The sequence below is a fragment of the Mucor velutinosus genome (genome assembly GCF_035048745.1).
Source record: "Mucor velutinosus strain NIH1002 chromosome Unknown tig00001561, whole genome shotgun sequence".
Taxonomy (NCBI): Eukaryota; Fungi; Mucoromycota; class Mucoromycetes; order Mucorales; family Mucoraceae; genus Mucor; species Mucor velutinosus.
In genome coordinates, this window is record NW_027041903.1 from 1,049,660 (window position 1) to 1,077,131 (window position 27,472).

At 40.5% G+C, this 27,472-nt stretch overlaps 9 protein-coding genes across 9 annotated transcripts; 6 read left to right on the plus strand and 3 right to left on the minus strand.

Annotated features, from left to right (window-relative positions):
- Positions 1-651: 651 nt before the first annotated feature.
- Positions 652-3,335, plus strand: ATC70_008494 (uncharacterized protein; the record flags this gene model as incomplete). Its single annotated transcript, XM_064827742.1, has 3 exons — positions 652-814; positions 876-3,232; positions 3,288-3,335. 3 exons carry the CDS (start codon positions 652-654, stop codon positions 3,333-3,335), a joined length of 2,568 nt encoding a protein of 855 aa, XP_064687026.1.
- Positions 3,336-4,512: 1,177 nt separating this feature from the next.
- Positions 4,513-7,911, plus strand: RRD2 (Serine/threonine-protein phosphatase 2A activator 2; the record flags this gene model as incomplete). Its single annotated transcript, XM_064827743.1, has 12 exons — positions 4,513-4,803; positions 4,886-4,907; positions 4,969-5,050; positions 5,119-5,221; positions 5,277-5,427; positions 5,480-5,553; positions 5,617-5,761; positions 5,820-6,107; positions 6,168-6,280; positions 6,331-7,216; positions 7,275-7,492; positions 7,546-7,911. The coding sequence occupies 12 exons, from the start codon at positions 4,513-4,515 to the stop codon at positions 7,909-7,911; spliced, it is 2,739 nt and encodes a 912-aa protein (XP_064687027.1).
- Positions 7,912-8,190: 279 nt separating this feature from the next.
- ATC70_008496 (uncharacterized protein) lies at positions 8,191-9,296 on the plus strand (the record flags this gene model as incomplete). The annotated part of the gene is made up of 4 exons (XM_064827744.1): positions 8,191-8,289; positions 8,344-8,390; positions 8,446-8,929; positions 8,988-9,296. The coding sequence occupies 4 exons, from the start codon at positions 8,191-8,193 to the stop codon at positions 9,294-9,296; spliced, it is 939 nt and encodes a 312-aa protein (XP_064687028.1).
- Positions 9,297-10,501: 1,205 nt separating this feature from the next.
- ATC70_008497 (uncharacterized protein) lies at positions 10,502-12,764 on the minus strand (the record flags this gene model as incomplete). Its single annotated transcript, XM_064827745.1, has 9 exons — positions 10,502-10,584; positions 10,645-11,058; positions 11,114-11,176; positions 11,245-11,314; positions 11,376-11,609; positions 11,671-11,840; positions 11,905-12,013; positions 12,085-12,154; positions 12,220-12,764. The coding sequence occupies 9 exons, from the start codon at positions 12,762-12,764 to the stop codon at positions 10,502-10,504; spliced, it is 1,758 nt and encodes a 585-aa protein (XP_064687029.1).
- Positions 12,765-14,109: 1,345 nt separating this feature from the next.
- Positions 14,110-16,959, minus strand: ade5 (Bifunctional purine biosynthetic protein ADE5,7; the record flags this gene model as incomplete). The annotated part of the gene is made up of 6 exons (XM_064827746.1): positions 14,110-15,306; positions 15,363-15,815; positions 15,868-16,083; positions 16,141-16,299; positions 16,364-16,566; positions 16,641-16,959. 6 exons carry the CDS (start codon positions 16,957-16,959, stop codon positions 14,110-14,112), a joined length of 2,547 nt encoding a protein of 848 aa, XP_064687030.1.
- A 1,187-nt stretch (positions 16,960-18,146) lies between these two features.
- Positions 18,147-18,479, plus strand: TCB2_2 (Tricalbin-2; the record flags this gene model as incomplete). The annotated part of the gene is made up of 1 exon (XM_064827747.1): positions 18,147-18,479. One exon carries the CDS (start codon positions 18,147-18,149, stop codon positions 18,477-18,479), a length of 333 nt encoding a protein of 110 aa, XP_064687031.1.
- Positions 18,480-19,184: 705 nt separating this feature from the next.
- On the plus strand, positions 19,185-21,055 carry ATC70_008500 (uncharacterized protein; the record flags this gene model as incomplete). Its single annotated transcript, XM_064827748.1, has 8 exons — positions 19,185-19,250; positions 19,307-19,400; positions 19,472-19,620; positions 19,693-19,828; positions 19,886-20,266; positions 20,327-20,737; positions 20,790-20,847; positions 20,908-21,055. 8 exons carry the CDS (start codon positions 19,185-19,187, stop codon positions 21,053-21,055), a joined length of 1,443 nt encoding a protein of 480 aa, XP_064687032.1.
- A 2,591-nt stretch (positions 21,056-23,646) lies between these two features.
- On the minus strand, positions 23,647-23,901 carry ATC70_008501 (uncharacterized protein; the record flags this gene model as incomplete). Its single annotated transcript, XM_064827749.1, has 2 exons — positions 23,647-23,844; positions 23,899-23,901. The coding sequence occupies 2 exons, from the start codon at positions 23,899-23,901 to the stop codon at positions 23,647-23,649; spliced, it is 201 nt and encodes a 66-aa protein (XP_064687033.1).
- Positions 23,902-26,695: 2,794 nt separating this feature from the next.
- Positions 26,696-27,413, plus strand: ATC70_008502 (uncharacterized protein; the record flags this gene model as incomplete). Its single annotated transcript, XM_064827750.1, has 3 exons — positions 26,696-26,893; positions 26,962-27,018; positions 27,204-27,413. The coding sequence occupies 3 exons, from the start codon at positions 26,696-26,698 to the stop codon at positions 27,411-27,413; spliced, it is 465 nt and encodes a 154-aa protein (XP_064687034.1).
- Between the last annotated feature and the right edge of the window lie 59 nt (positions 27,414-27,472).

A 27,472-nucleotide genomic window follows, 5' to 3' on the forward strand; every position in this document is an offset into this window, starting at 1 on the left:
GCCATCATTCCGAATGTTAGTAGTATGCATCCACATAGAAAGAAGAGGATGTTTGTCAAGACAAGGTAGATGGAGCTTTGCCTATACATTATTCGAGATTTAATATGACAGCTTAAGAAGCCCTAAATGCCTGTAATTTTACTTTTGACAACACGCCATTTTGGAAACAATATATATGAAGCAGAAGGAAATGCAATTTCTGGTAGAAAATGCTACAGTTCCGTTATATATATATACATTTCGATTTTAAGGAGGCCATTCTTGTGAAAGGGGGGGGGGAGAGGGCTGGCTATTCTGTGTCTGTATGGAGCTTCAGGTTTACTTGGAAATGTCAAACTGAGGTTCCCTGTTCCACTCAACACAACAAGCCACCTCCAAGTATTTAAACAAGAAATTTTTTCGAGTTTCCAAACCTAAACATCTCTTCTTTTTCATTTTCTTCTGTGTGCCAGGATAGACGAGAAAGAACATCACCTTTTCAACAGACACATCCACATCTATATACAACAGCTTACACTTATACAACTATAAACCCCTAAAAAAAAAAAACCTATAAAAAGATAACCCTGCAAAAAAAATAATAATCATTGTATTGATATATATATATATATATACTTTACATCAATTCGCAATCAATAGAAGCAAAACACCATGGTCAACTCAACAACAGATACAAAGCCTCAAGAACCTACTATGACTGAGAAGCCAACCGATGCTTCTCCCAAAAAAGTACCAGCACCCATCCCTGATGTCAATGTATGGCAGATCAAAAAGCCAGTGATATCTACTCCTATTGCATCAGTTAACTCGAATGGTAAAGATTCTATATGAGCAACTGCTTTGAAACATGATACTGATGACAGTGTGTAATTTAGACTCTTCTTGGCCTGCACCTAAAGAAGCCATCTCTCAAGAAGAACCCGTCAATGAAAAGAAATCTACTGCTACAGCTACATCATCAAAGTCAATTGGTAAAGGTCAATGGAAACCTTATACGCCTACTATCATTCACTCCTCCCCTACTCCCGCTACTGGTAGTCGTGGTAATGGTCGCAACAGTGCTTCTCGTGGTGGTAATGCCAATGGCAACAACAACAATAAAAAATCAACTGCTGTGTCATCGTCGAAAAGCAATCATATCCGTCCTTCAGCTACAACCTCCTCATCCGCTGTGCCTTTATCCACTGCTGATGCCGCAGCAGCAGCTTCATCATCACCAGTAAAAGTGCAAGAAAAGACCAACACAACGACCCCTACAACAACGACCGCTACCGAGGCAACTACCCCCGTCGTCGCCACTGTTACAAATAACACTGAAAAGGGAAAGAGCACGAAGCAGAACAACACCAACAACAGCAGCACTGCCACAGCATTACCCGATACACCTGTCATGGAATCCAATCAACAGCACCACCGTCAACAGCACCACCATCATTCTCAACACATGAACGGTCGTGGTGGCGGTATGAGACGTGGCGGTTCAAGCCGTGGTGGTGGCCGTGGTGGATATCAACCTCGCTACTTCAACAGACCCAATCCTTCTGCCTACCTCAACGTAGATCCCGAGACCTTGAAAGCATACATTTGTCAACAAATCGAATACTACTTTAGCGTCGATAACCTGTGCAGAGATCTCTTCTTGCGTAGTCAAATGGATACTGAGGGTTATGTGCCCATCACCTTGATTGCTGGCTTCAATCGTGTCCGTGGATTGACATCAGACATGTCTTTGGTACGTGCCTCTCTCGAACTCTCCAAGATTCTGGAAGTGAAGCAAGACAGTGGTGATCTTTTGCGTAAGAAGGAGGGCTGGGAGACCTGGGTCTTGCCTGCTGCTGGTACCTCTGCTACTACCAAGACTGACAGTGGTGCACCTCAAATCATCAAATCAGTGCCTGCTGGTCCCGCCCCTATTCCCACATTGGCTTCTTTAGCTCACAAGAAGGCACCTTCTGCTACAACCACCACTACCACCAACACTAGATCAGTACCTGCAGCAACAACACCTGCCCCTGCTCCTGCTACCAAAAACACAGAGGAAGATGATCTCTTTGATTTTGAAGATGAAGATTGGGTGGATGGCAGTCGTCCCAATACTGTCAAGAAATACTACCTCTCTGATGACGAAGAAGACGATGAGGACTATGAGTTTGACGACGATACAGTTGCTCGTATTATGATTGTTACTCAACGCAAAAAGGATCGTTCTCACCACTCATTCGACCGTGCAAAGATGAATGATGATATCTCTGATATGATCAATGAAGGCTTGTACCAATATGAAAGCGGTCTCGGCGTTGGCAATCAGCCCAATCAATCCAAGGTGGGTACGCTTGATCCCGAGCATTTCGCTCAACTTAGCGCTAGTGCCAAACAAAGAGAGTCTGTCTTGCCTACTGCTAATGCTGAAGCCAAGCCCATCAAATCCAAGAAGAAGGCACCTCGTTTCTACCCTGTTCAAGCTGAATCCCTTCCCAACTCCATGGCTCGCTCTCCTGCTCCTGCCTCTACTTTAGCTGTCAATGGCCATGCTGCTTCTGGCGCAAAGAAGGATGAACAAGGCCATGTCGGCTGGGTTCTCGGTGACGAGGCTTATCATCCTAACCCCAATGACCTCTTATCCACCAGTCTCAGCAAATCACCTATGCCCGAGAACTACTTGTCTACCTCTGTTGACAACATGGCTCACTCCTTTGGCACCAGCTTCCAACATCCTAGCCGTGATTTGTTGCGTGAAAAGGGCTTTGTTCAACACAAGTATCACAAGTATCATGCCAAGGCATTGAAGGAGCGTAAGCAATTGGGTGTTGGTCAATCTCAAGAGATGAACACCTTGTTCCGTTTCTGGTCTCATTTCTTGCGTGATCATTCCAACAAGCGCATGTACAACGAATTCAAGCGTTTGGCCGTTGAAGATGCCAACCACAATTACCGCTATGGTCTTGAATGTCTCTTCCGTCTGTATTCCTATGGTCTTGAGAGACGCTTCCGCAAAGACATGTTTGAAGACTTCCAGGAACTCACACTCAACGACTATGACAATGGTTATTTGTACGGTTTGGAAAAGTTCTGGGCCTACAACTTTTATCGCAAGGACAAGAAGAAGAGAGAGTTGGTGTTCAATGATCGCATGACCGAGCTGCTCAACAAATACAAGAACATCAAGGATTTTAGAAAGGCGGATGCACCCAAGAAGGTGGAGGGTGCTACTTTTGTCGTCCCCAACCTCAATGTAAGTTATAAAAGCTTGGATGTTGTATGAATAGATGTCTCATTCTTTTGTATAGAAGCAGAGAAACGGAAGTGTGAGTGGCCCCGCTGGCAAGTCTGCTTAAATCTGTTTATCTGTATTTTTTCCCCTCTTTCCATATTACCATCTACCATGTATTCTTCCCCATCCCAACACCATCTACTACTTTTTTTTTTCTTTTTTTTTTCCTATTTTTTTTGTATAAATTACCTCGAAATTCCCCCCCCCCTCCCTTTTTTTTTCTTTTTTTTTTCTCTATATGTTTACATTTATTACACAAGAGGCAGCTAATTACCATCCGATTCCTCCCTATAAACATGTACAATAAAGCCCTTTTTTATTGATGCTCTTTGGCAAAGGTATAATCTTGGATGGTTGACTTTTTTTCTACCCTTTTATTTCAAAATTATGCATAATTTTGAGAGGGGTCTGTATATTTGACAACTGGTACCTGAAAATCAGTAATCTGGATGATTTACAGGGTATTACAATACTTTCTTCTTGAACAAAAGACAAACTATGTGTGGCAAAAAAACACACTTGCTTGGGAATCTGATGGGTGAACACTGGCAGGCAATGCTTGGTAAGAGGATGGATACAGTTGAATCTCCTCATCAACACCGACATATTGGTACACAAATGCAAAGCAGATATGGCTCTTTCTTCCGTGAGACACACGCTATAACAACAAAGTAAATGTGGACAGCCTGATGCAGATTCAACACCTTTGGTCAAATTGGATACACTATCAAACTCGAATGCTCACTCATCATCTGGAGGAAAAGAGGGAGGAAAGAGAGGACGGCAAATGAAGAGGAGAGGCCGGATCTACACATTCGTCTCACCTGATGATTGGACAAAATGGTGTGCATCTCTGTAAATTACAAACAGAAAGTGTAGAAAATGCTTATCTGATTGGAGTATTAGAGTGAGCCAAGCCATCGTTTGTGGTTTAAATTAGGCAGATGTGTACCAGGTAAAACTGTGTGTTCAGCGCTAATATACGCGCCAATTCAATCACTTGCTGCTCTTCCCTTTTTCGACGGCTTTCAATTTACATCGTTGCTGTTGTCCTCTCTCTCTCTCTCTCTCTCCCCCTTCTTTCTTTCTCTCTTTTTTTTTTTGCCACAATAACTTACAGCAACAATTTTTGGTTTATTACTATAGAGAACGTCAAAGAAATAGACAGGAAACAAGGTCTCTATCTCTATCTCTCTCGTTTGAATCGCTCCTTTTGTAATATACAACATTTATAAAAGATAATGTCAAACTTATCAACCGCAAAAACGACACCGTCTGCAAAAGCAGCCCGTCAATCTATTGAACATGTCGCCCGTGATTTCAATACAGATACAACAAAGGGCCTCTACTCCTCAGATGTGATGGGCTTACGTGCCCTGTATGGCACAAACGAACTCGAAGCAGCTGATGAAGAATCCCTGTTCTCCAAGTTTCTCGATTCTTTCAAAGATCCTCTCATTTTGCTGCTGCTCGGCTCAGCCTGTATTTCTGTTATTATGGGTCAATTTGATGATGCTATTAGTATTACCATGGTAAGTGATATTTCTCCTTAAAAAGAGTAGGCTTCCCCCCATTAACCTTGAGAACCTCCTCCCCCCTTTTTTTTCTCGGTAGGCTATTGTCATTGTCGTTACAGGTACATTTATCAGAGGAATGGTGTTGCTTTCACCTCAACTTATGCTTGTATATATACATAGTTGCCTTTGTTCAAGAATATCGCTCCGAGAAATCACTGGAGGCTTTGAATAAATTGGTGCCACATCACTGTCATTTAGTCAGGTAAGCGTCATCTACTCGACGAGAGTAAAAAAAGGGCAGTGCACTGATGCGCAGTGAATTGGAAACAGAGATGGACAAATTTCGGATGTATTAGCAAATGATTTGGTACCTGGAGATGTTGTGCATTTTGGTGTTGGCGATCGTATTCCTGCTGATTGTCGATTAACTACTGTGAGTTGCAGCCTTACTAACTCCATGGTAGCCATTGACTGACGTTTTGCGATAGTGCGTTGGACTTGAAATTGATGAATCTAATTTGACAGGTGAAAACAAGCCTAGACGTAAGATTTCCGAAGCTATCTCTACTGCATCTTTTGGTGAATTGGCTTTGAATGAAAGAGAGAATATTGCTTTTATGGGTACTCTGGTTAGAAATGGTGGGTTGAGGCGTCATTAGACTGCATGTATAAGATACTGACTGTCATATAGGTCGCGGTGAAGGTATTGTCGTTGCTACTGGTAAAAGCACTGAATTTGGTCATGTTTTTGAATTGATGCAAGAGGTAATTATAGCAAGGCCTGACTTTGAGTATTTGGAAAACGACTAATATATGGGATATATGCAGGTTGAAGTCAGAAAGACACCCCTTCAAATCAGTATGAACGATCTTGGAAAGCAACTCTCCATGTTTTCGTTTGCAGTGATTGGTGTTATCGTCTTGATTGGTATCATTCAAAAGCGTAGCTGGCTAGACATGTTTACTATTGGTGGTAAGTAGGATTGATCTTGTACGTATGACATTGTCTGATCCCTCTCGTTTGATCACAGTCAGTCTTGCCGTGGCAGCTATTCCCGAAGGTTTGCCTATTGTCGTTACTGTCACTCTTGCATTGGGCGTGCTCCGTATGGCCAACCGCAAAGCAATTGTCAAACAACTACCCTCTGTTGAGACATTGGGCAGTGTCAATGTGGTCTGCGCTGATAAGACGGGTACATTAACTGTGAATCAAATGACGGTAACCAAGGTGTTTACTGTCGAGAATCAGGAATCGTTTGATTATGAATACCGGGTCCCTTCTAGTATTCCCGAGGCATTGCGCCAAACGCTTCGTGTTGGTATGACAATTACAGTGATCGACAACGGGCAGAATTCATGCTAAATATGCTGATTATTAGGTAATCTGTGTAACAATGCTCAGTTGGGTGAAGGAGGAAAGTTGTATGGCCAGCCTACTGAAATGGCACTTTTGGATGTCGTTCTTCGTAGTGGTATGAAGGATGAACGTATGGTATGTGCGTGTATAGTATAGTATGATAAGGTACTGAAAAACTACATTAGCATTATGATCGTCTCGAAGAAGTGCCATTTGATTCGGATACAAAGTACATGTCTGTGACATGTCGTGAAAAGGATGATCACACATCTGCTGGCACTGTCTATGTAAAGGGTGCTACTGAAGTGATTATGGACAGATGCACGACTTACTACACCTCCAACTACACAAAGATGCCATTTACGCTTGCTTTGAAAGAAACTGTCACTCAACATGTAGCTGCCATGAGCTCCCATGGTCTTCGTGTACTCAGTACGGCATTTGGTGACAACGAGAACAACCTCTGTTATACTGGATTTTTGGCTGTGCATGATCCTCCTCGTCCTGGTGTTGGCGATGCCATCAAGAAACTGATCCAAGGTGGTGTCAAGGTCGTAATGATAACTGGTGATTCTGAAGCCACTGCCATGTCTATTGCTCGCCGCTTATGTATTCCCATCAACGCCAAGGGAAGTTGCATCACAGGTCATGATATTGAAACCATGTCTGAACGTCAGCTTCAAGAAATGATCCATACTGTCTCTGTCTTTGCTCGAACTACTCCCAAACACAAACTGGCTATTGTGCGCGCATTCCAAGAAACGGGTGCTGTGGTTGCCATGACAGGCGATGGTGTCAATGATGCGCCTGCACTTAAGATGGCTGATATTGGTATCTCTATGGGTAAGAGTGGCACTGATGTGTCCAAAGAAGCCGCTGATATGATTTTGGTCGACGATGATTTCTCTACAATTTTGCACGCTATTGAAGAAGGCAAAGCCATCTTTTACAATATCCAGAACTTTTTGACATTCCAATTGAGTACAAGTATCTCTGCTCTTTCGTTGATTGCTATTTCTACTCTGTTTGGCTTGAAAACTCCCTTGAACGCTATGCAAATTCTTTGGATCAGTAAGTTTGCACACGATTGCCACTTATAAACATGAATATTCATCGTGTCTCTGTTTAGATATCATCATGGATGGCCCTCCTGCTCAGTCGTTAGGTGTCGAGCCTGTCGATCCCGAGATCATGAAGAAACCACCAAGATCTCGCAACGCCAACATTTTGACTAGGCCTCTCATCACTCGTGTTTTGACTGCAGCTTTCATTGTTACTGTGGGCACCATGTTTGTCTATATTTCTGAAATGGCAGATGGTGTTGTCACCAACAAGGATGCTACTATGGTAAGTGTGGGTCATGTGTTGGTCTAAGGAGTTGTGTTGTTAATTCTGTATAGACTTTCACAACTTTTGTGTTCTTTGACATGTTTAATGCTTTGGCTTGTCGATCCGAAAAGCAATCCATCTTTACTGTTGGGTTCTTCTCTAACAAAATGTTCAACATAGCTGTAGGAGGTTCTCTTGTTGCACAGATGTTTGTGGTCTATGTGCCCTTCTTCCAGGCCATCTTCCAAACTGAACCCTTGTCTCTCTACGAGCTGGGCAAGATTATACTTGTTACTAGCTCTGTGTTCTGGGTGGATGAAGCCAAAAAGATGTTTAGACACAAGGGACTAGGTATTGCTAGAACGTCGGGCGGCTCTCGCATCAATTATCGAATTGTTCAGTCTGATGAAATTGAGAGTGCCATTGACCTTGTTTAGAGCAAATTTCACATACACATACACACAACAATCATACACATACACTCTCAAAGAAAACTGTTAATTTCTATATCACTTATATATACTTTTGTTATAAAAAAAACAAACCATCTAGAATACACTACACATTGTAAAGGCTAATTGATTGATCCGATTTTCAAATGCTTCAAGCTTACGTTTTTTTGCCAAATTAAGAAGACCACTTTTATAATTTTTTTTTTTATTAATAGTGCCATCCTTGTGTCTCATTACTCTTTCGTTTCTTTTTACATACTCAAAATGGATTTCATTGATACATTTGCCAAGCGAAGCTTTGCTTTCAACCAAATTCCTGATTTAAAAGGAAAAGTTGCCATCGTAACTGGCAGTAATACAGGCGTAAGTACATAGTGGAAGCTGTGTTGTTAAATCTGCCACTCATTCTCGTTGCAGATTGGCAAAGTGTGCGCCTTGGAGATGGCTAAACAAGGGGCTACTGTGTAAGGTGATTGAATGGCGATATTTGGTCTCGCACTCATATACTTTATTTATCAGAGTCCTTGCTTGCCGTACTAAAGAAAAGACCATGAGAGTGGTCGATGAGATCAAATCACAAACAGGCAATGATAACGTAGAATTCATTGAGTTGAATCTACTCAAATTATCCAGCGTCAAAGAATTTGCAGATCAATTTTTAGCCCGCCACAACGAATTGCATATTTTGATGAACAATGCAGGTGTCATGATGTGTCCATTCGGTCTGTCTGAAGATGGCATTGAGACACAATTCGCCACAAACCATGTTGCCCATTTCTATCTGACCATGTTATTATTGCCCGTTTTGGAGAAATCAGCACCAAGCCGTATCATCAATGTCAGTTCTATTGGCCACAGATTGCCATTCAAGGCATTGAACTTGGAGTCCATCAGTGATCCTGCTAAATATAACAAATACATCCATTATGCCAAGTCCAAGACCTGTAACATCTTATTTACAAGAGAGCTGAACAAGAGGCTTGAGGCAAAAGGTGTCAGTAATGTAAGCAATGAAATACCCCCCCAAGACATCAATCATGTATTGACAACATTTGTATTAGGTTTATGTTAATGCCAATCATCCAGGTGGTGTCAAGACTGACCTCTATCGCCACACATCTTCCATCTTGAATTTCTTCTTCAATGCGTTCTTGATCACTCCCGAGGATGGTGCTTTAACTCAACTTTATCTTGCAACTAGCCCTGATGTTGAGCAAAAGCCAATCAAGGGCGAATACTATGTTCCTTTTGCCAATCCTGCTAAACCTCAAGGTGTCGCTGCTTCTGAGGATGGTCCCTTGAAGCTTTGGGAGTTTACTGAGAATTTGTTGAAGGAAAAGGTTCCTGGCTATCAAGGAGCACCTATTTAAGGCTTATTAAAGTGTTGTAGAAGCTGCCATTTTGTAATAAATACTACTGATATGCAATGAAATTCCACCTTTCAGTCTCACTCGTGTATGAGGACTCTCAATCAATAATCTGCAATTGTGGATTTGACTTTCATACGATACTCCACATCTGCATGAATGAAAATGAATCGTACATGGGTAAAAAGCATACTTGCATTGCCTCTAATTCCTCAAATACATGTAAAACACAGCAAAATTTGGATGTAGTTGAGCCGTGATTTCTCGCGTTAAGCGCCGTTTTAGACCGCCGGAATAGCACCAAACAATTGCTGTCAATTAATACTTACTTTCTGGTACCTTTGCGCAATTTTTTTGGGATCGTCAAAAATCGACCAAAAGGCATGAGGTACCCCTTCATGGTTTTCATCAAAAATCAAACGATCGCGTTTTTGACAGCAAAAATGAAGAATTTTACTATAGCACATATTGAATCAAAATGCTCCTCTCGATCCAACGCAACCTCTGAAACCTTATTCATGAATCCTTGATATGTAAAATTTCGAATTTTTGGCGAGAAACTCCATTATATACTTTCTGAAATTGCTCAAGTTCAGTCAAAACATCTGTCTTATCTGGCAACATTGAATGCGCTTTAAACAGCACTGCAAGAATGCATTAGGAAGTGTGGGACAATTAGCAAAATTCATATAACAAGTCTCAAAAAAACAGTTCAATCAAGTCGAAAAGTGTCAAAATTTGTCCAATCTGGAGCAAAACATTAACTGAGTTTTAATCGATTTTTGATTGCTGGCCAAATACCCTTCTGATGAAAACAATCGTTGTTTGTGATGCTAATAAGAAAGGAATTACGCCCTTAAAAGAACTATCACTTCGGCAGCCTAATGGTACCATCATACCATGTAATAAATTGCATTAATGTCCCTCGGATTCTCCGTTCCATTCACTTTCAAGCAGATGTATCGTCAGCAGTAAAATGTGCATTGCTGGATCCAAGTTTTTCGGGTTACTGAATTTATTGCTGTACAGAGAAGAGTAATTATAATAAAAGAAACAACAAAAAAGGATAAAATAGAATAAGATCAAGTAATGCCGAGCAAGAATGATGTGAAATGACAGAGAACAAATGGCCGTATAAAAAGCATGCTGTGTTGCATATAAAAATCAAACTGAAGGTCTCTTTGAATTGAACACTCATCTGCTTGCTATTACTGCTTCCTTGCTGCAACTCCTGTGGTTCTTTTTTTCGCCACTGGGGACTTTACATCACTTGCTTGGCTGTTTCTTTTACCTACAGTGACAAGAAATCAGAACTCTGTCCTTCATAATCCAAGTATATATATATACTTACGTGAAACTGGGCTTTGGGGAGGAAATGGATTAGGGTATGCTGGTTGTTGTGTAGATTGAGATGGAGGTAGCTGTTGATGTTGTAGTTGAGCCTGTTGGTGCTGTTGCTGCTGATGCAATTGTAATTGTTGTTGGTATGCCATATGATGTCCAGGAGTCAAAGGACCCTGTAATTGTTGCTGTTGTAGCTGTAGCTGCTGCTGCCTCTGTTGTTGTTGATGAAACTGAATTGCAGCCTGCTGCTGTTGTTGTCTTAAAGCAGCTTGTTGTTGAAGTGGGGTAAATGGTTGATGTGGACGACCAGTTTGTGTCTTTACAATTGGAGAATTAGCAGCAGCAACAGCGCCAACGGCAGAAGAAGCAACAGTGGCCATTCCACTCACAATTGGAGTATCCATTGGATGAGGTTTCATATCTGTCAAATGTGGCATGAGTACCGACGCTCCCATCGCAACATTCTAAACACAAACCTTCATACTCATTCTTCACCATCAACCGAGACTGTTTATCAAAGGCGACGGCTGCCAGGCTCTCTGTTCCATCGATATACCACATTAGCAATCCTGAATCAAACTGCATATTTGCAATCCCCGTTTCTTACCTCTCGCTGAAGACCCTGATATTAGGGAGTGAAACACAACCTCGCTGGTTGTCAGCGCCACGTCCGCAAACTAGTACATACCAGGTCAATATACATCGAAACAAAGGTTGCCTTAGTTTCCAACACTATACCTTCAAAATATGATATACGCGAGGAGGTAATCCCCAATTATTGATTGGAGATTCGGGTATAACCGACTGATGTGGTGGTATCTTTTTCTTTGAATTGGGAACTGGTTCGGTTTTGATAGTTGATCTCGTTACGAATTCTTCGTGGCCTTGACATGAAAAGTCCATATGTCCTATTTTCCATTCTCCATTGGCTGTTATTACAAATTGAACCCATAAGGGTCCTGTTGAAACAACCTTGATCACGTTGAATGAGTTGACAGTTCTTTCTGCGTTTCTCCATCCTATGATGCCTTACCAAAGTGCCATTCTTGTATCGATTAATCAGACTTGCTCGAGGACATTGCACATACATAATGCCTCCAGGTAAGATGTATTCCATGGTCTTGTCCAGAGTCATTTGGATCGAAACCACTCCGCACATGTACTGAGTGTGAAAGAAGTTTGCCAGTAAGCTCTGGTTCACCTCTAATTGTTTCAAATGTTCATCAGTCTATTATAGAAGAAAATGGAAACATCATCAAGAGCGTACCATAGTCCTTTTGGTCATTATCAACGACATTTGTTAATCCCAATTTGAGCGTGCCTTGTATCGTAAAGAAATTCTGAACGAAATGATCCCAAAATAAACGATCTACAGCCTAAATAGTAGTTTTGTTTAGACATTGTCTTTCCGAACAGAAAACAAACACTAAATGTGCGAATAGTGTACCTCTTCTTGGCCTGGGCTTAATTGCTCAGCAAATTGCAGTAGGCGAAGTACTGCCTGTCCACTTGTTTGACTAGTACGCAGATAAAAATGTTGTTAGCCAAGTCTCTACCCCGTTTACACATCTGCAAATCATACCTCTGTTGTGCACCAACGACAGCGTTCATCTTATTCATGACTGGTGCAGGAGACCCTTGGGACACCATAATGGGCGTGGATGGCTGCATTGTGCCAGTGCGTGGAGTAGGTTGTTGTTGTTGTTGCTGCATTTGAGGTGTTCTTTGAGGTGTATTTGGCTGTTGAGGGGTTTGTTGCTGTGGCAACTGTTGCTGCATTTGTTGTTGTTGCTGGTGCAATAATTGCTGCTGGTGGTGGTGCTGCTGCTGCTGTTGTAACAAATGCTGATGGTGTAATTGTTGTTGCATTTGCTGTTGTTGCTTTTGTTGCTGTAGTAGCTGAGGCTGCTGCTGAAACAATTGGTGTTGCTGTTGCATGTTTTGCATTTGTTGTTGCTGCTGATGCTTTTGGGCCATCAATTGCTTTTGTCTAAACATATTTTGAGCTTGTATTTGCTGGTGCTGTAACTGTGCTTGTGCAAAGGCTTGTGCAGGACTAGCTGGTACTTGGCTGTGCAAACCAGAAGGCTGTGGAGTGCCAGCTGTAGAAGGAAGGGCTGTTGACATTAAACCTTTTCTTTTTGTATTATTTATGTATATTTAAATATAATGAAATATATTACACAAGTGAGGTTTTTTCAGTATTAAAATAAGAGGAAAAGAGAGAAAAGAACAGAGGAGATTTGGCGAGAAAAAAAGAGAAAAAAGAAGTGTGAACAAAGTTTTATTATTTGGTCGGCTACTCTAATCCCCCCCCCTTCCCTTTCAAACCTGCTCCCTTTTTTGATTTTCTTGAGTAAGAATCCCACTTTAATATCTGCAACAAGACCAATCAACATGGTAATTTTAATGACATGAGCCAATTATATAAACCATTGCCTTTGCTTAAACCAATATGTAAAGGTTGAAAAAGATGGATTGCAACACGCATTTAGCTATGGAGTCAGTGCAAATTAGCTTTAAAACCGGGAGATTTTTAGTCTATTTCATGTTTCCTAGAAAGGCTTTTGAAAAATTCATGTAATACTGATGAAGGAACCGTCATCACCCATCATATGAAACCAGTTCCTTTGCTATAAACATATACTTGATCATTTGATTGTCTTTTAACTTCTACAGGTCCAAAAAAGATTGCCCCTAGCAACGATATTTTATGCCAACGGTAACCATGGCAACTGGGATATGAAACCTTGACAAGATGGTTCGTTCGTGTACCTGGAAGGAGAATGAATTCATTCTACTAGCATCTTGTCCATGTTTCTTGTGTTCAAGTCATAGATATCTGGCTTGCCGTTACTGCCATAAAAAAGATGAGCCTAATCCGCAAGCTGCGCAGATCGCTCTTCAGGTTTAGATGCGGCAAAATAGATCCACCTGAAGGACCATTGTAATAACATTCGTACCTGGAATGCGTTGATTTTGGAGTGCAGCCAAGGGGCTACATAATATCTGAGACAGTGAGGCGATTCATGTTGACGAGTAGACGGAAAGGGACCCACATATTAATGTAAAGTGAATAATGCCTCTTCCTTAAATAGAAATGAACTTCAGATCTTGGTTTGGTGTAATGATAAGGTTGTCAAATGGTACAAATCAGAATCGCCTATCATCTAAGTTGATCAGGTTTGGAGCAAAAACTTGGTGCATATACATCTGACAACAAGTAGAGCGCAAAAAATAAAGCGAGTGATGTCCACGTCGCACATCTCATGCAAAAATGGATGACAGGATGAATTTTGTATTCCTTACAGGCATCCCCTTCTTCTGGAGATGATGAATCCCGATATTCAGTCATTCATATGCTAAGTTGATTTGATCACACGCATGCACAATTCTTGACAGAGCAAATGTAGATGTACCTTTGCTAATAATGGACACAATTCCAAATCCAGATGCTTTCTCTGGAGAGGTTTCATTTATTTCCCAACCAACTTGTCGTAGTAAATGCGCCTGTCATTTCAGACGATGTACTTTGAGGTAGATCATAGTCATTGGAGGACGATGAACTTAAGCCTAATGTGGATCTTTTCCTTCTAACTACGTATTCCAAAGCTGGTGCTTGCATAGATTGCGATTTTCTGACTGTACCAGCACTCTGTGATGCTCTGAGTGGGATGGTTACTTTGGCTGAATTACTGCCAGTGCTACTGATACTACTGTGAAGATATAGATGATTGCTATTGGGTGACGAAGAAAAGCTGACAGATGAGGGTACGGCTACTGTTGTGTTTGTGGATCGACGCTTGAACTTTTCATTACCAATCGCAACAGCTGACGATCGAGTAGGAAAGCTAGATGGTGGTCCGTATCGATCAATGTCGCTCTTTTGACGACGAATGGCAATTTTGTTGGACGATCTCTCTATTGTTGCTGTGGTGTTTGAGTTGGATGGACATGGAATCATTTTTGGCTTTGACAAGGGATGAATGGATGTGGAATGTACACTCACATCGCTTATATTGGATGCCATGAATCGTGCATGCAAAGAACTGTGAGATGCCATTGGTTGCATTGTTTTTCTCTCTTTGGGTGTAGGTGTTGGTGAGCGTTGAAATACATTGGATAGCCAGGAGAGAGCACTTGACGTCTTGCTTTGTTCTTTGTGTGCAATTTGTTGTTGTTGCTGTTCCTGCTGCTGTTGTTGTTGTTGTTGTTGTTGTTGTTGTTGTTTTCTCAGAACCTCTTCTTCTAAGCGAATGTCACTCTCTTCCACCTTCTTGACGTACTCTACTTGTAGATCATTCATGGTAGTTCTAAGCTGACCAATCTCCTTTAACATCTCCTGCACCAGCCCTATGATTGGAAAGAACTCCAACATGGATACATCATGAATCCATGTCTCTTGTTTCACCAGCGATGAATCTTCGATCCATAAAAACCTTGTTCTGAAACCATCCACGTCTGTAACGATATTCTCAATGATGGAGTTGCTCATGCTGCTCAGTTCAAGGATATCGAATGCCCGCCTCAATCGTCTATTTAATGCTCTAATGTCGGTTTGTTGCAATCGCTGCAGTACATTGAAAACCTGACTGTACAGTTGCTTGAACGGGGAGCTTGTGTCAATCTTTGATAGCGAGGACGATGAAAGTGTCGCCTTTGGCATAGTCTGCAAACAGGTTACTTGGTGTGTATAGTAGGACATTCTGATCAATGTATGCATACCTGATCTGCCTTTAGTTTTGTTGTTGCTGTAGCAACAGCAGTTTTATTTTTCCCTTTCTCAGCCAATAGCTTATTTCGCATATAATAATGATAGTGGTGGTGTACAATGGGAGCTGATGCCTCTTGTGAGACAGATGCGGTACCTGTTTCATCTTTTTGTTGATGCCTTGGCAATCTCGGTAGTGCGTCCAATATGGTAGATGATTTCTGGGGCGCAGATGTACTGAGTCTGTCGCAATTTTCATCATTATAGCTACCATCGTCATGCTGCATATGAGCGTCCTGTTTGGCATAGAGGTCGCTTCTACATTCCAAGAGCAAATCATTGCAGTCGAGTAAATCTGATTTCAGCTTGTTGTTGGCAGATGCTAACTCTTTGATCAAGTCAATGAGCTGGTTATGGTTGGTCATTTGCAGATCAGATGCAGTGGGCGATAGCAGGGCAGAAGTAAGCTGTAAAAGCGTGTTGGTATCACTTGTCACTGTAGAGCCTGCTGGCACTTACCTTGAGTACATCTTTTCGTAGCTTCTCATTTGACTCTCTTAGCCACACTAAATCCAGCTGATGATTCGGCGTAATTCCCATCTCTTGCTGATCCAGCTTTAGTTTCTCATAGGAGAAGCACATGGATTCATACTTTGTCCTTAGTTTCTTGTGTTTAGATTCCAATGTGAGTTCTGCTTTTCTCGATATCGCCAGCTCCTGCTTTACATCTTCCAGCTTTTGTTATGTTAATACAGGCGCAGCATGACGCTATACTCTCCAGTGCACGTATACCTTTGCTCTTAGTGTGTCTTCGCGTATGTCTGCCTGCCTTGCCATAAACTTGAAAATCCTCAGCTTCTCGGCTTCATTATTCTTCACTTTGAGCTCTGATCCGAGTTGCAGACATCTGTTGTTGCATATATCCAAATCTGAAGTTGTTTCATCTAATGCCTGTATTGCACATTTAATAAACAATCATCATACACTGCATAAATTGCACATATCCACACCTTACTTTTTGTAGTTTCTGGCATTCCCATGTCGCTTTGTTCTTTTCCTGCAGGTATTCCTGTTTGCAAGTATCAGACTCGATCAGCGACTGCCCCAATTCACGTATCTTGTCTTGCAATAGATCCACTTGCTGTTCAAGCTGCTGCTTCATGTCATTGGACTCAGCGGCAAACTGCTCATGTTTTTGTAGTAAGCTTTGTCCTATTACTATAAAAGAGAGCAAGTTTAATACCAAAGGCGAGGGGGGATTTTAAGGGGAAACATAGAATAGAATGAAATACCTGCCGCTAAACGAGCATCATTTTCCAGCTTTCGAATCGTGCTTGATATCGTTTCCAAGTTTTCGCAATCGCTGTGATTGCAGCACCTACAAGTATCCAGTAGCCAAGAAACGGAGGAAGACGGTGTGTCGGGTATGCTCCTCGACAGCCAATCTTGCAGTGATTCTTCTATGGAAGGTAAAAAGGCACTGTTCGAGGTATCCATTGTAGTCGCAGTGGCGCTTGTGGTACCAGTACTCATTGTGATGTTGGACAATAGCGGTAAAGTGTTTGCTCTGCTATTTACACGAGTGCGAGGTCTTTGTCTGTTGAGAGACATGTTTATCAAAGAGAGAGAAAAGGGAAAAAGAGAGAAAAAAAAATGATTAGTCCAAAAAAGAATAGAATACACAAAGGAAATCCATCATCATCCACAGCATCATCATCCATAGTATCCTCCATGGCTGGGTTTTTCTATATACACCCACGCATACACATGTACAGAAGAATCACTTACATATCATCTACACATCCAAGAAAACAAACACATGAAGAAAAAAAAAAGTGCTTCAATCAAGGCACACGGATGGTGGCATGAAAAATGATATCAACCAATGATATCATACTGAATTTAGAATTTGCGAGGCATCTCACGAAAATGATATTAAATACAACACCATCATTCATCATCCTCTTTTCCATAGCTTGTTTCATTTCATAATGTGTCATTCATAATGCCAAGTCTTTGATGCTGTATTATTGCACACGTCTTGGCCATGGACTGTAGATACACCAATACACTGCCGTTTGGATAGTTTCGGCTCACAGAGGCTGCTCATTGGAGAAGCATTTGCTCAGAGAAGGTTGAGTGTATGAATGTGATCTAGACGAGCAAAGACGCCATCATGCTGCGGGTACTGGCTCAAGACGGAAATTCACGTATGCAGAGCGGTGCAATGTTCATCTTGGCCTAGGAAGCATGTATTGATGGTAGTCCAGTCGTTTCCAATCAATGGGAGTTGTCAGCAGAGTAAAACAAACAGCAACCAGCATCACATGTGCCATCCTTTTTTGAAATTGCATGAATTCTGATCCCATAGATCAAGAATCACAAAGACCCCAAGACGAGGGTTCATCCGAATGTCCCATTGATTGTGTAAATGATGGCGGTGTCTATTGAAACTTTCTCTCTAGTTAATTGTAGACACTAGCACGTGTAAGCTGGCTACTCTCTCTCTCTCTCTCTGCTCATTCACTCTTTCTCTGTCTTTTTCTCTTCCATATCATGGGGTTTGTCAATACGAAAAAAATACGCATTTTGACTGAGAGGAAGGATTCAACCATGTGGGATCACCTTGCAAGCGTAATTGGCCCGAAATTTGAGAAGGAGATGTGAAATGGTTTCTTCAGGGTTACCATATAGAGCTAAACCTTGTTTAGTTTTCGTATATAAAGGCAATCTGAATTTTATTGACATTGCTCCTTCTTCTTTCACCGTATCCTTCTATTGACACTCTTTCGCACAAAATGCCTTCTCGCTTTCAAGAACACTTTGAGATCCCACAACAAGATTTATTCTTTTGCCATCGAGACTATACAGATGTGGATCAAGACGATCTATACCGTCGTCAATCACTGTCCAACACAATAGGCTCAACGACATCAACTGCATCTATAAACTATACATCGTCCCCCTCTTATTCTAATCGGCAATGCAGTCTAAAGAGACAATCCCGAGTCAAGACGAGAAGAAACACAAATGGCGGATCATCCTCGCTCACAAGCAGTGCCAGTAACAACAGCATCATTGGGTGGTGCCTCAAAGCCAAATCAAAGATCATCAAGCTTCGCCATGACTAAACTTTAGAGCTTCTTTCTCTCTCTTATACCAAAATGTACATAGTATACTATACCCCTCCTCTTTTTTTTTTTGGGATAAAAAATCATTCATGTGTAAATAATAAATAATATATATATATATATATAAACTCATGATTTTCACACAATACAACTGCAATGTCTCCTGTTCATAAACATATTTATTTGTTTAAATATATGCAATTATCAGTCGATATACTCTTATATGCTTTGAATACACATTCATCCAATGAATCTCTAGATCGAAATTCTAGTAACCAATTGGAAAGTGGCCCGGTCTTTTGTATTGTATACATGGTATAGAACAGGACAAATAGATTATACCTGACACGTTTAGCCGAAACCATCAGGATTGTTACACATCTCAGCATGATTTCAGGTACCTGCTACAAACATACCAACAAGTTGAGCAGAATGTAGTCCATACTATAATCAGCAGCATTTATCTAACAGTGACCATGGATCTGATCAGTTGACCCAGAAATCTTGCTTTTCTGTATGTAACACGGTAGATAGGCTGTATTTTACATAATCCACGTAAAAGCCCCTGTTCTCTTTTTTCTACTACTGTATACTTTTGCACTGGTAATCATGTCGGATGAAGTACGGTTGCCATGGAAGCAATTATTCCTTATTTGTGCTTGTCGTTTTGCTGTAAATTAGAGCTTTCGTAAAAGTGTAAATCTAATGACTAACCCAGCTATCTCTCAGGAGCCCATCTCGTTTAGTATTCATGCTCCATTCATCTATTTCGTATGTAGCCCAATACAAACAACCACACCAAAAACGCTAAATTAGTTTATATGTAGATGATTCGAGATTTCAAAATGACAGATGAACTTCACATTGGCTACTACGCTAGCTTAATTACATCGGCCTTTGCTATGGCACAATTCGTATCAGGTAAAACCCTGTCTTCATGATGAATCAATGAAAGTCAACTACTCACTAACTTTATCGTTGTCAAAACACAGGAATGCCGTGGGGATCACTCTCGGACCGAATCGGTCGTAAGCCTGTTGTGCTATTTGGCCTTGCCTCGACCATCATGGGCGTATTTCTCTTTGGGTTATCAAAATCATTCGCATGGGCTTTAGCGACAAAGATATTTTCAGGTTTATTTGTAAGTGTATACATGTTGATCTACAATGACACAAAGTGTCTGACAAGCACGCATAATGTACATGCATGGTAGAATGGAAATATAAGTGTGCTCAAAAGCATGATAGCTGAATTGACCGAGAATCACACTGCAGATAAAAGAACAAGAGCATTTTCGCTGCTGCAAGTGACATTTGGATTGGGTAGCATTGTGGGTGCTGCATTAGGAGGTAAATCAGTGTTGTAATAATGCACCATATTTCGTATTGATGTATATTTCAATTCAGGCTATCTATCAAATCCTGTAAGTAAATATCCAAATTTATTCGCTCATTTGGGTGCTTCCATTACCCAATTTTTGATCGGGTATCCCTACTTTTTACCGTGCTTTGTTGCTACTTGTATATCAACATGTTGTTGGTTATTAGGCTTGTTCTTTTTAGACGAAACCCTGCAGTGCAACAAAATTGTCAATAATGACCGAGAAGAAGCACCTTTGTTATCGAGCGCTGATCAGCAACAACAACAAACCTACAATGCAGTTGTTGTAACGGAACAACCCGACACCACAAGACCTCGCTTGACTCTTTCAGAAAAACTCACGCCTCCAGTCTTGGCAATTAGCATTCTATATGCAGTTACTGCATTCCAAATGCTGTACTTTGACGGTAAGTTTGAAGCTGTCAATTCTTCAATTGCATGAATAATTGACATGTTCTCAATGGTAGAGCTATTGCCAACATGGTCAGCTACGCCAAAAGAAGCAGGAGGCCTTGGTTTTGAATCAAGGGAGATCGGCACAATTCTCTCTTATGCTGGCATTGTGATGTTACTAGTGCAGGTGTTTGTCCTCCATCGACTTACTGCTATTTTTGGCTTGTTGAACCTATTTCAATTGTCTCTGTTGTCTAGCGCCTTTATATTTTTAGCACAAGGTCTAAATCGGCTCTTGTATCAAATCCCTGATCCTACGGCAGACGGCCAAGTGGGTACAAAGTTTTGGGTTTGGTTTGGTTTGATCTTTTGTCTGACAGTCAAGTCCTTGGCGCAAACAATTGCGATTACTATATCTGTCATTTTGTTGAACAATTCAGTAGAAAGATATGATACGCTTGGCTTTATCAATGGGTTCTCACAATGCAAGTTTCCATCATCATGAATGTATGTGCGGATCACTGATGTTAAAAATAGGCTGCAATGCTGCAATGAGAACGTTGAGTCCTGCTGTTGCCGGCTACATTTGGTCGAGGTAAACCCAATGATACGCTATGCCGTATAAAATGCTTGGTAATAATTTTTTTTTATTTAGATCCATTGCATCCGAATGGATTCCTTTGGACATTCGCTCCTATCTTCCTTGGGGATTATTAGGCATAATTGGTCTAATCACGTTCTTTGCTGGCATGCAGTTGAATCCAGCATATTATAATAAGCCTCATAGATCAAGAAGTCTGTAATTAGTACAGAGTGTTTGCTGTCAATAATGCTGTAAATGCAATTGTGCATACAATGCTTCCAGTAATTAGCTTGCGCATTTCATCAGCACCTCAATCACAGTCTCAATTTGCGCTTTTATTAGCAACTTTAGATGGTCTATCCAATTGAAATATCTGGTTATGGTAAAATAAAGATATCTAAGCTAAGCTATGTCACGTTTTTCGTACCCAATCTCCTTGTTATTAACATTATTATTAAAAGCATAAATTACACATGATTTGAGAGGTATGATTGATATTACCAGCGAGCAGCCAAAATTAATTAAACTCAGATTCCATATCTCGTCAAAGATTTGCCAGATTTCGACTTGAATGAACTATTTTGTGAGATTCGACTACATGAATTGTGATGATCACCTTACGCTTCCTAATACACAGTCTTTTCTATCCCTCATCAGTATGACATTTAAAGGACTTTAAATAAAACCTGGAGCTCGACTCTCCTACAAAAAAAAAACGCTTCCTAATACATTCTTGAAGTACTTTTCAAGGCGCTTCCAATGGTATTAACTGCAATAAGTGTTTTGACTGAAACTATTGAGCAATTTAATAAAATTTGAAATGAAGTTTTTAGCGAAAATGAACAGATTTTGCAGACGAAAGCCTCATAAATAAGGTTTCAGAGGTTGCGTTGGATCTAGAGAAGCATTTTGATTCAATATATACCGTAGTAAAAGTCTTTATTTTTGCTGTCAAAAACGCGATCATTTGATTTTCGATGAAAACCATGAGGTATCCCTCATGCTTTTGGACGATGTTTTCGAGATCCCAAAAAAGTTGAGCAAAAGTGTCAATAAGTTAGTGCTAGGTGAAAGCTATTGCGTGGTGTTATTTTGACGGTCTAAAACGGCTTTAAACACGAGAAAACACGGCTCAAATGCACTCAGATTTTGCTGTGTTTTGCATAGTTTTGGGTAGTAAGAGGCAACACAAGTGTGTTGTTTGTACGCATATTGGTTATTTCCATTGATATAGGCGTGGAACATTGTTGAAAATCTAGCTCCACAGTCCAGATATTTTATAAATAGCTCTTATGCGATAATTGAAGGCTAAACAGTGAAACTCGAACATATATTGGTAGAATGACCGAATGCCACGCTATACAGTAGGATGTCAAAAAGCACGGCCTTGATCGTGTCATTGTCACATTGCCATACTCTTCAATGATTATCTGGAATAATAGTGGAGCATTCCGCATTATCATATACGAGTGAGTATGCTTCGGATGGTTTTCTACCGATTACCCTTGCTTATTTTATTAAAATAATGCTACTTTCATTATAACCTCCCACTTACACATGGGAACCCTGCACATCATTTGTGGATCTGACTCTTATGCGATGTTCCACATCCGTTTACACGTAAATACTTTATATACAGGCAAGTAGCATACAGATACTATCCCTTTTTAGTCAACAGTGTAGCTAATACAGCAAGATCTGAGTGGATTTGAGCTGCGTTTTCTCGCGTTTAAGGCAGTTTTAGATCTTCATAATAACACCAAACAATAGCTTTCACCTGGCAGTTACTTATTGCCACTATCGCTCAACTTTTTGGGGACCAAAAAAAAATGGACAAAATTCGACCAAAAAGCATGAGGGGTACCTCATGGTTTTCATCAAAAACAAACGATTGCGTTTTTTACCTTGATAATAAAGACTTTTACTATGGTATATATTAAATCAAATTGTTGCTATCAATCCAACGCAACCCCTGAAGCTATTTTTGTGGGACCTTTATATGGAAAATCTCGACTTTTTGGCCAGAAGCCTCATTTCATATTTTCATAATTTGCTCAATAAATCTATTCAAAACATTTACCTGACTTGGTACCATTGGATGCGTCTTGAAAAGTACTTTGAGATTGTATTAGGAAGCAAAGGATGATCTTCACAACTTATATAGTCGGATCTTATAAAATAATTGAATCAAGTCGAAGAAAGACACTTTCTGTCCAATCTTGAACAGAAAAAATGTTCTGGATTGGAATCAATTTTGGCGGCTGGTGCGGCCGGCTAGCAGACTCAATGCCCTCCTTGTCACCATGAAGGCAATACAGTAATAGATACTTTTGAAGCGTATGGAAAGTAAGCGGCAGATCATATAACATTATCGTTAGCTATGCTGCTCTTTTTGAATCTATATTTGATAACGCCAGTCTATCAAAATACTTGTTAGATCAATTTCTTTCCTTTTTGAGGCTTTGAAAGTGTTTAGGGACCATAAATTTATTATGCTATGATATTATATACAGGCAAAATATCTTGACGTTAAATTATATGTATATGATTAAATTATGTACAAGCTTTACTGTACATTGGTTACAGCAATTAATGGGCAGTACAAACTTTGAAAGTCGATGTAATCATAAAAGAACATAATATTAAAGCTAATGACAAGACGTGGTTGTTTTTTATTAATGTGTATTTGAGTTTATGAGATCACCATACTTGATGGATTAAAATATTTCAGATTTTTGAGGCTATTTTGACTTGTATAGATAGAGGTAGCAGAGATATAAGAACGACTTGGCCTTGTATAGATGTCAGGCATTAATTGTCTTGATAATTGATTGAGTAAGAGGAAGCACAGATGAGAGTAGGGCTTGACCTTGTATAGATGTAGAGATGGTATATTTGAACAGTCTTGTCATTTTGGGAGCTTGTAGGAGGCACAGAGAACTTGGATTGATAGCATTTGGAGAGGACAGCTTGCTTTAGATGAGATAGAACATGAGATGGCAGAGGCAACTAGATAAAGATGAGATGAGTACACAAGTACTGTGGCATGAGTGCGTAACAAACCATTTGGGCAAAGAAAATTGACCATCAATAAAAGGAACCAACACTATATAAACAGGTACCAAGGTGTAAACTTGCTTCACCTATCACAAGATTATCGACACGCTCAAGACACCTTTATCTCGGATCATAGGGCTGAACCCAATTCTCGTCGGCAATAAAGCCTGTGGTCATCCCGTAGCATGACCAAAGGATTTGTCCTGCAGTCTACTCATGATTATGAAGCTGTGATCCTACTCAGTCCCTACAAAAAAGTAGTTTTTCGGCACTATGTAATCAATAGGTTAGTCAACATGGCTCATACGTCCAACAAGATAATAACTTACTCGCACAGTTCACCAAGGTCTGCATGTATCAAAGATAGTGTGGCCTTTTTCTAGCATGGACCAAAAGACGTAGAGAGGACCATGGATTTGTAAGGCATTGTATGTAGCAGTAGTAGAGGCCAATAGACAGTAGAGTATTTGATTTAGATGACCATATGTAGAGAGAGAGAGAGCCCAAATGTCTTGTAGAGAGTTTGTATGTATAGAGTATTTTGCTTGTTGTAGAGAGATGAGATGAAGAAGAAGAGGGAAAAGCTGTTGAAAAAAATCCCTATTTATATCCTTCTCATCGACTTTCATGTGAGTCTAGTATCCTTGCCACACTCAAATTCGTTTCCTTTTACTTTTCTCCACGATATACTACTTTGAGCGCGTGAAAATAGTACCATTTTGACGCTTGACACTTGCTCTATTTGATCCGCTTCGTCCGAGGCTTTCAACTGTTTTCTGTCTCGAGTTATGTCCATTTTGCTACTTCAAAAAGCCCTTTTTCCACCTTCACATGAAACGAGTTCCCCCATCTCTTCCTAGATGTAATTAACAGACAACTTTTCACTGGCTCAGCCTCATCAAAAAGTAAACAAAAAATGTCATTTGACACTGAAACAAATGCAGCTGGTTGCTTGATTAAGTAATCTTTTTTTTTTTTTACCTCTCCTTAATTTCTCTCTCCAAGATCATAAGGTTCTCGATCCATCTCTCTTGTTGTTTACATCAGCCATAAACCGTCCATCTAATCGGACAATACGAGTGTTAAGGTTGGTTTTCTTGTCGTTTACATCACATCGGAGCCAGCATAACTGATTCTGGACCAAGAAACAAGTGTACACCTCGGAAAACAAGCGTGCTATATGAATATTACTGCGGCAATCTCCATGGAATGGAACATAATGGATCGTTTTCGAACCAGTGCAAATCATCTTGTTTACAGCTATCATGGTTGCTGTCAATGATGTCAATCAAAGTGTTTGCGCTACTAGATATCATCAATATGCCCACATTTACATAGTGAGTTGGTCATTCTTGTGTATCATTCCTGCAACCTGTTTTTAGTTTTTATGCCAAGAGCATTCATCTTATAAAGAGTTTAACACGTTTCATATCATTTTTTTTTAGGGATCGTCCTCTTTTAGAAGGTATTCGAATCATGCAAGATCAAAATAATTCATTTGCTAGGCAAAATTAAGCTTTAAAAAAAATCACATGTAAAGTAAACAAAAGGACATGAATTGAAGAGTGATAAGCAAGTAAATGGCCAATTTGTGGTCAAAGAGAGGATATTTTATTAGAAGGTATGTACATCATTAGAAAGCAAATCACTTGAGGAATCCAATGGTACTATTTTCAGGGTTCTAAGTCAAGTGCACATCGCGAAATTCATCAAACAAGGCCGTGGGATTTCCAAAAGAAGGAGGTTTCTGAATTAAACTTTACCTGCAATATCATTTTTGTCTGTGTGCTATTCTGTTGCTTTGGATCATGTCACGCTCGTCCCATGTCACCAACCTGTTCTTTTTGGGTCTCACGTTGGGTACACTACCCATTTGAGAAGGAGTCTCGCTTTCTCGTATAATCGTTTCTGTGGGTATTATTGCCGTTATATTATAGGGCTTTGAGCAATCAAGGAGAGTCTTCTTTTAGCCAGCCAAAACGGATTACAATCCCGCTCGACTTTCTGTCACGATTCGTTGATTTTGGATCCTTTTGCGACTTGATCGACTTATTTTTACGAGATTCGACTATGAAAGTTGTAGTGATCATCCTTTACAGCCTTAAGCTATCTAGGAGAAGTTTTCAAGGCGCATCTAACGGTGCTAGGACGTGTTAAGGCTTGATACTGTATAATGATTTGGAACAATCATGGTAGAGAACCCCCCCCCCACCAATTCTACCATAATCCCACTGCCTTTGCGCGCAGTTAACTATTTTTTCGATTTGAAACAGTCATTGTGAAAAGACTTTGTATGACATTACAGATTTTAAGGTTAAACCCAACTGTATAAAATGCTTTCCAAAAAAAAAAAACCCCCCAGTGTCAACTCATATTGCTCCTTCTCTTCCATCTCAACAAAGCCAAACTCTACTTTTAGTATGGTCAATACCGACAACACTGCTAGACAACTTCAAACTTTGGGTGGTAGACAATACCATGCCAATTAAGATTGCTTATTTAATGCCAGAGGATGCAGATGGTATGTCAAACTAACCATCAAAACCATTGTGCGCAAAAAGTTGAAGCTTATGTATATATCTTGCATTGACATATGACAGAGATTGATCGTCTTCTAAAACAACATATAGTGCTCAAGTACAATCTTCAAGGGTAAGTTCAGTAATATGTGCTTCAAATGTCACGCCTTTAAATCAATATTTTCATTTCGTTCAGAAACTTCAAAGCTCCCTTGAGAGAAGCATTAGAACAAGGTATCGCTGTACTGGATTCTGGATGTGGCCCTGCTGCCTGAACCTTCGAAATGGCCAAGGAATTTTCCAACTCCAAATTTCATGGTATTGATATTACCCCTCAAGCATTTCCTGAGGGTGTCAAGCCTGATAATTGCGAGTTTCAGGTAGCAAACATTGCTGAGCATATACCCTATCCCGACAGCACTTTTGATTGTATTCACCAAAGACTTCTTGTTATGGGATTGACACACAAGAGCTGGGATAATGTATGTACAATGGGATTAACAATTCTACCGAGACCCTGATAGGGTGTGCTTACTGATTTACCGCATAGACTCCCAAAGAAATGTTTCGCGTATTGAAGCCTGGAGGATATATTGAGCTACATGAGGTAAGACAAGAATTGAGATAGGCTGCAGCTAAGTTGGCTGTGATTTATAACGATTTATTCAACCACTTCGTGGATGATATAATAGCCCAACCTCATGAGAATGCGTAATGCAGGCCCCTTTATCGAGCAGTTGCATAACACAAAGCGTACCAAGTGGAGAGACACTCACTATACACAAACCACAGTGCCACTACCTTGTAGTCACTGACATGCTCAAATCTCACCAAATTCCTGCCAGCATTGCCTTGGGGCTGGATGACCGTGTCTCTAATGCCGGCTTTGACGTCGAACGAATCATAATAACACCCATGCCAATCAATCATAAAGGCAAGGCAGGAGAATTACTCTGGCAAGCGCTTAAATTCTGCGTTGATACCAGACTACTCATCCATTGAATGTATGCAGGGAAGATTATCGCCACGCTTATGTGAACATCCGACCAATGATGTTGATG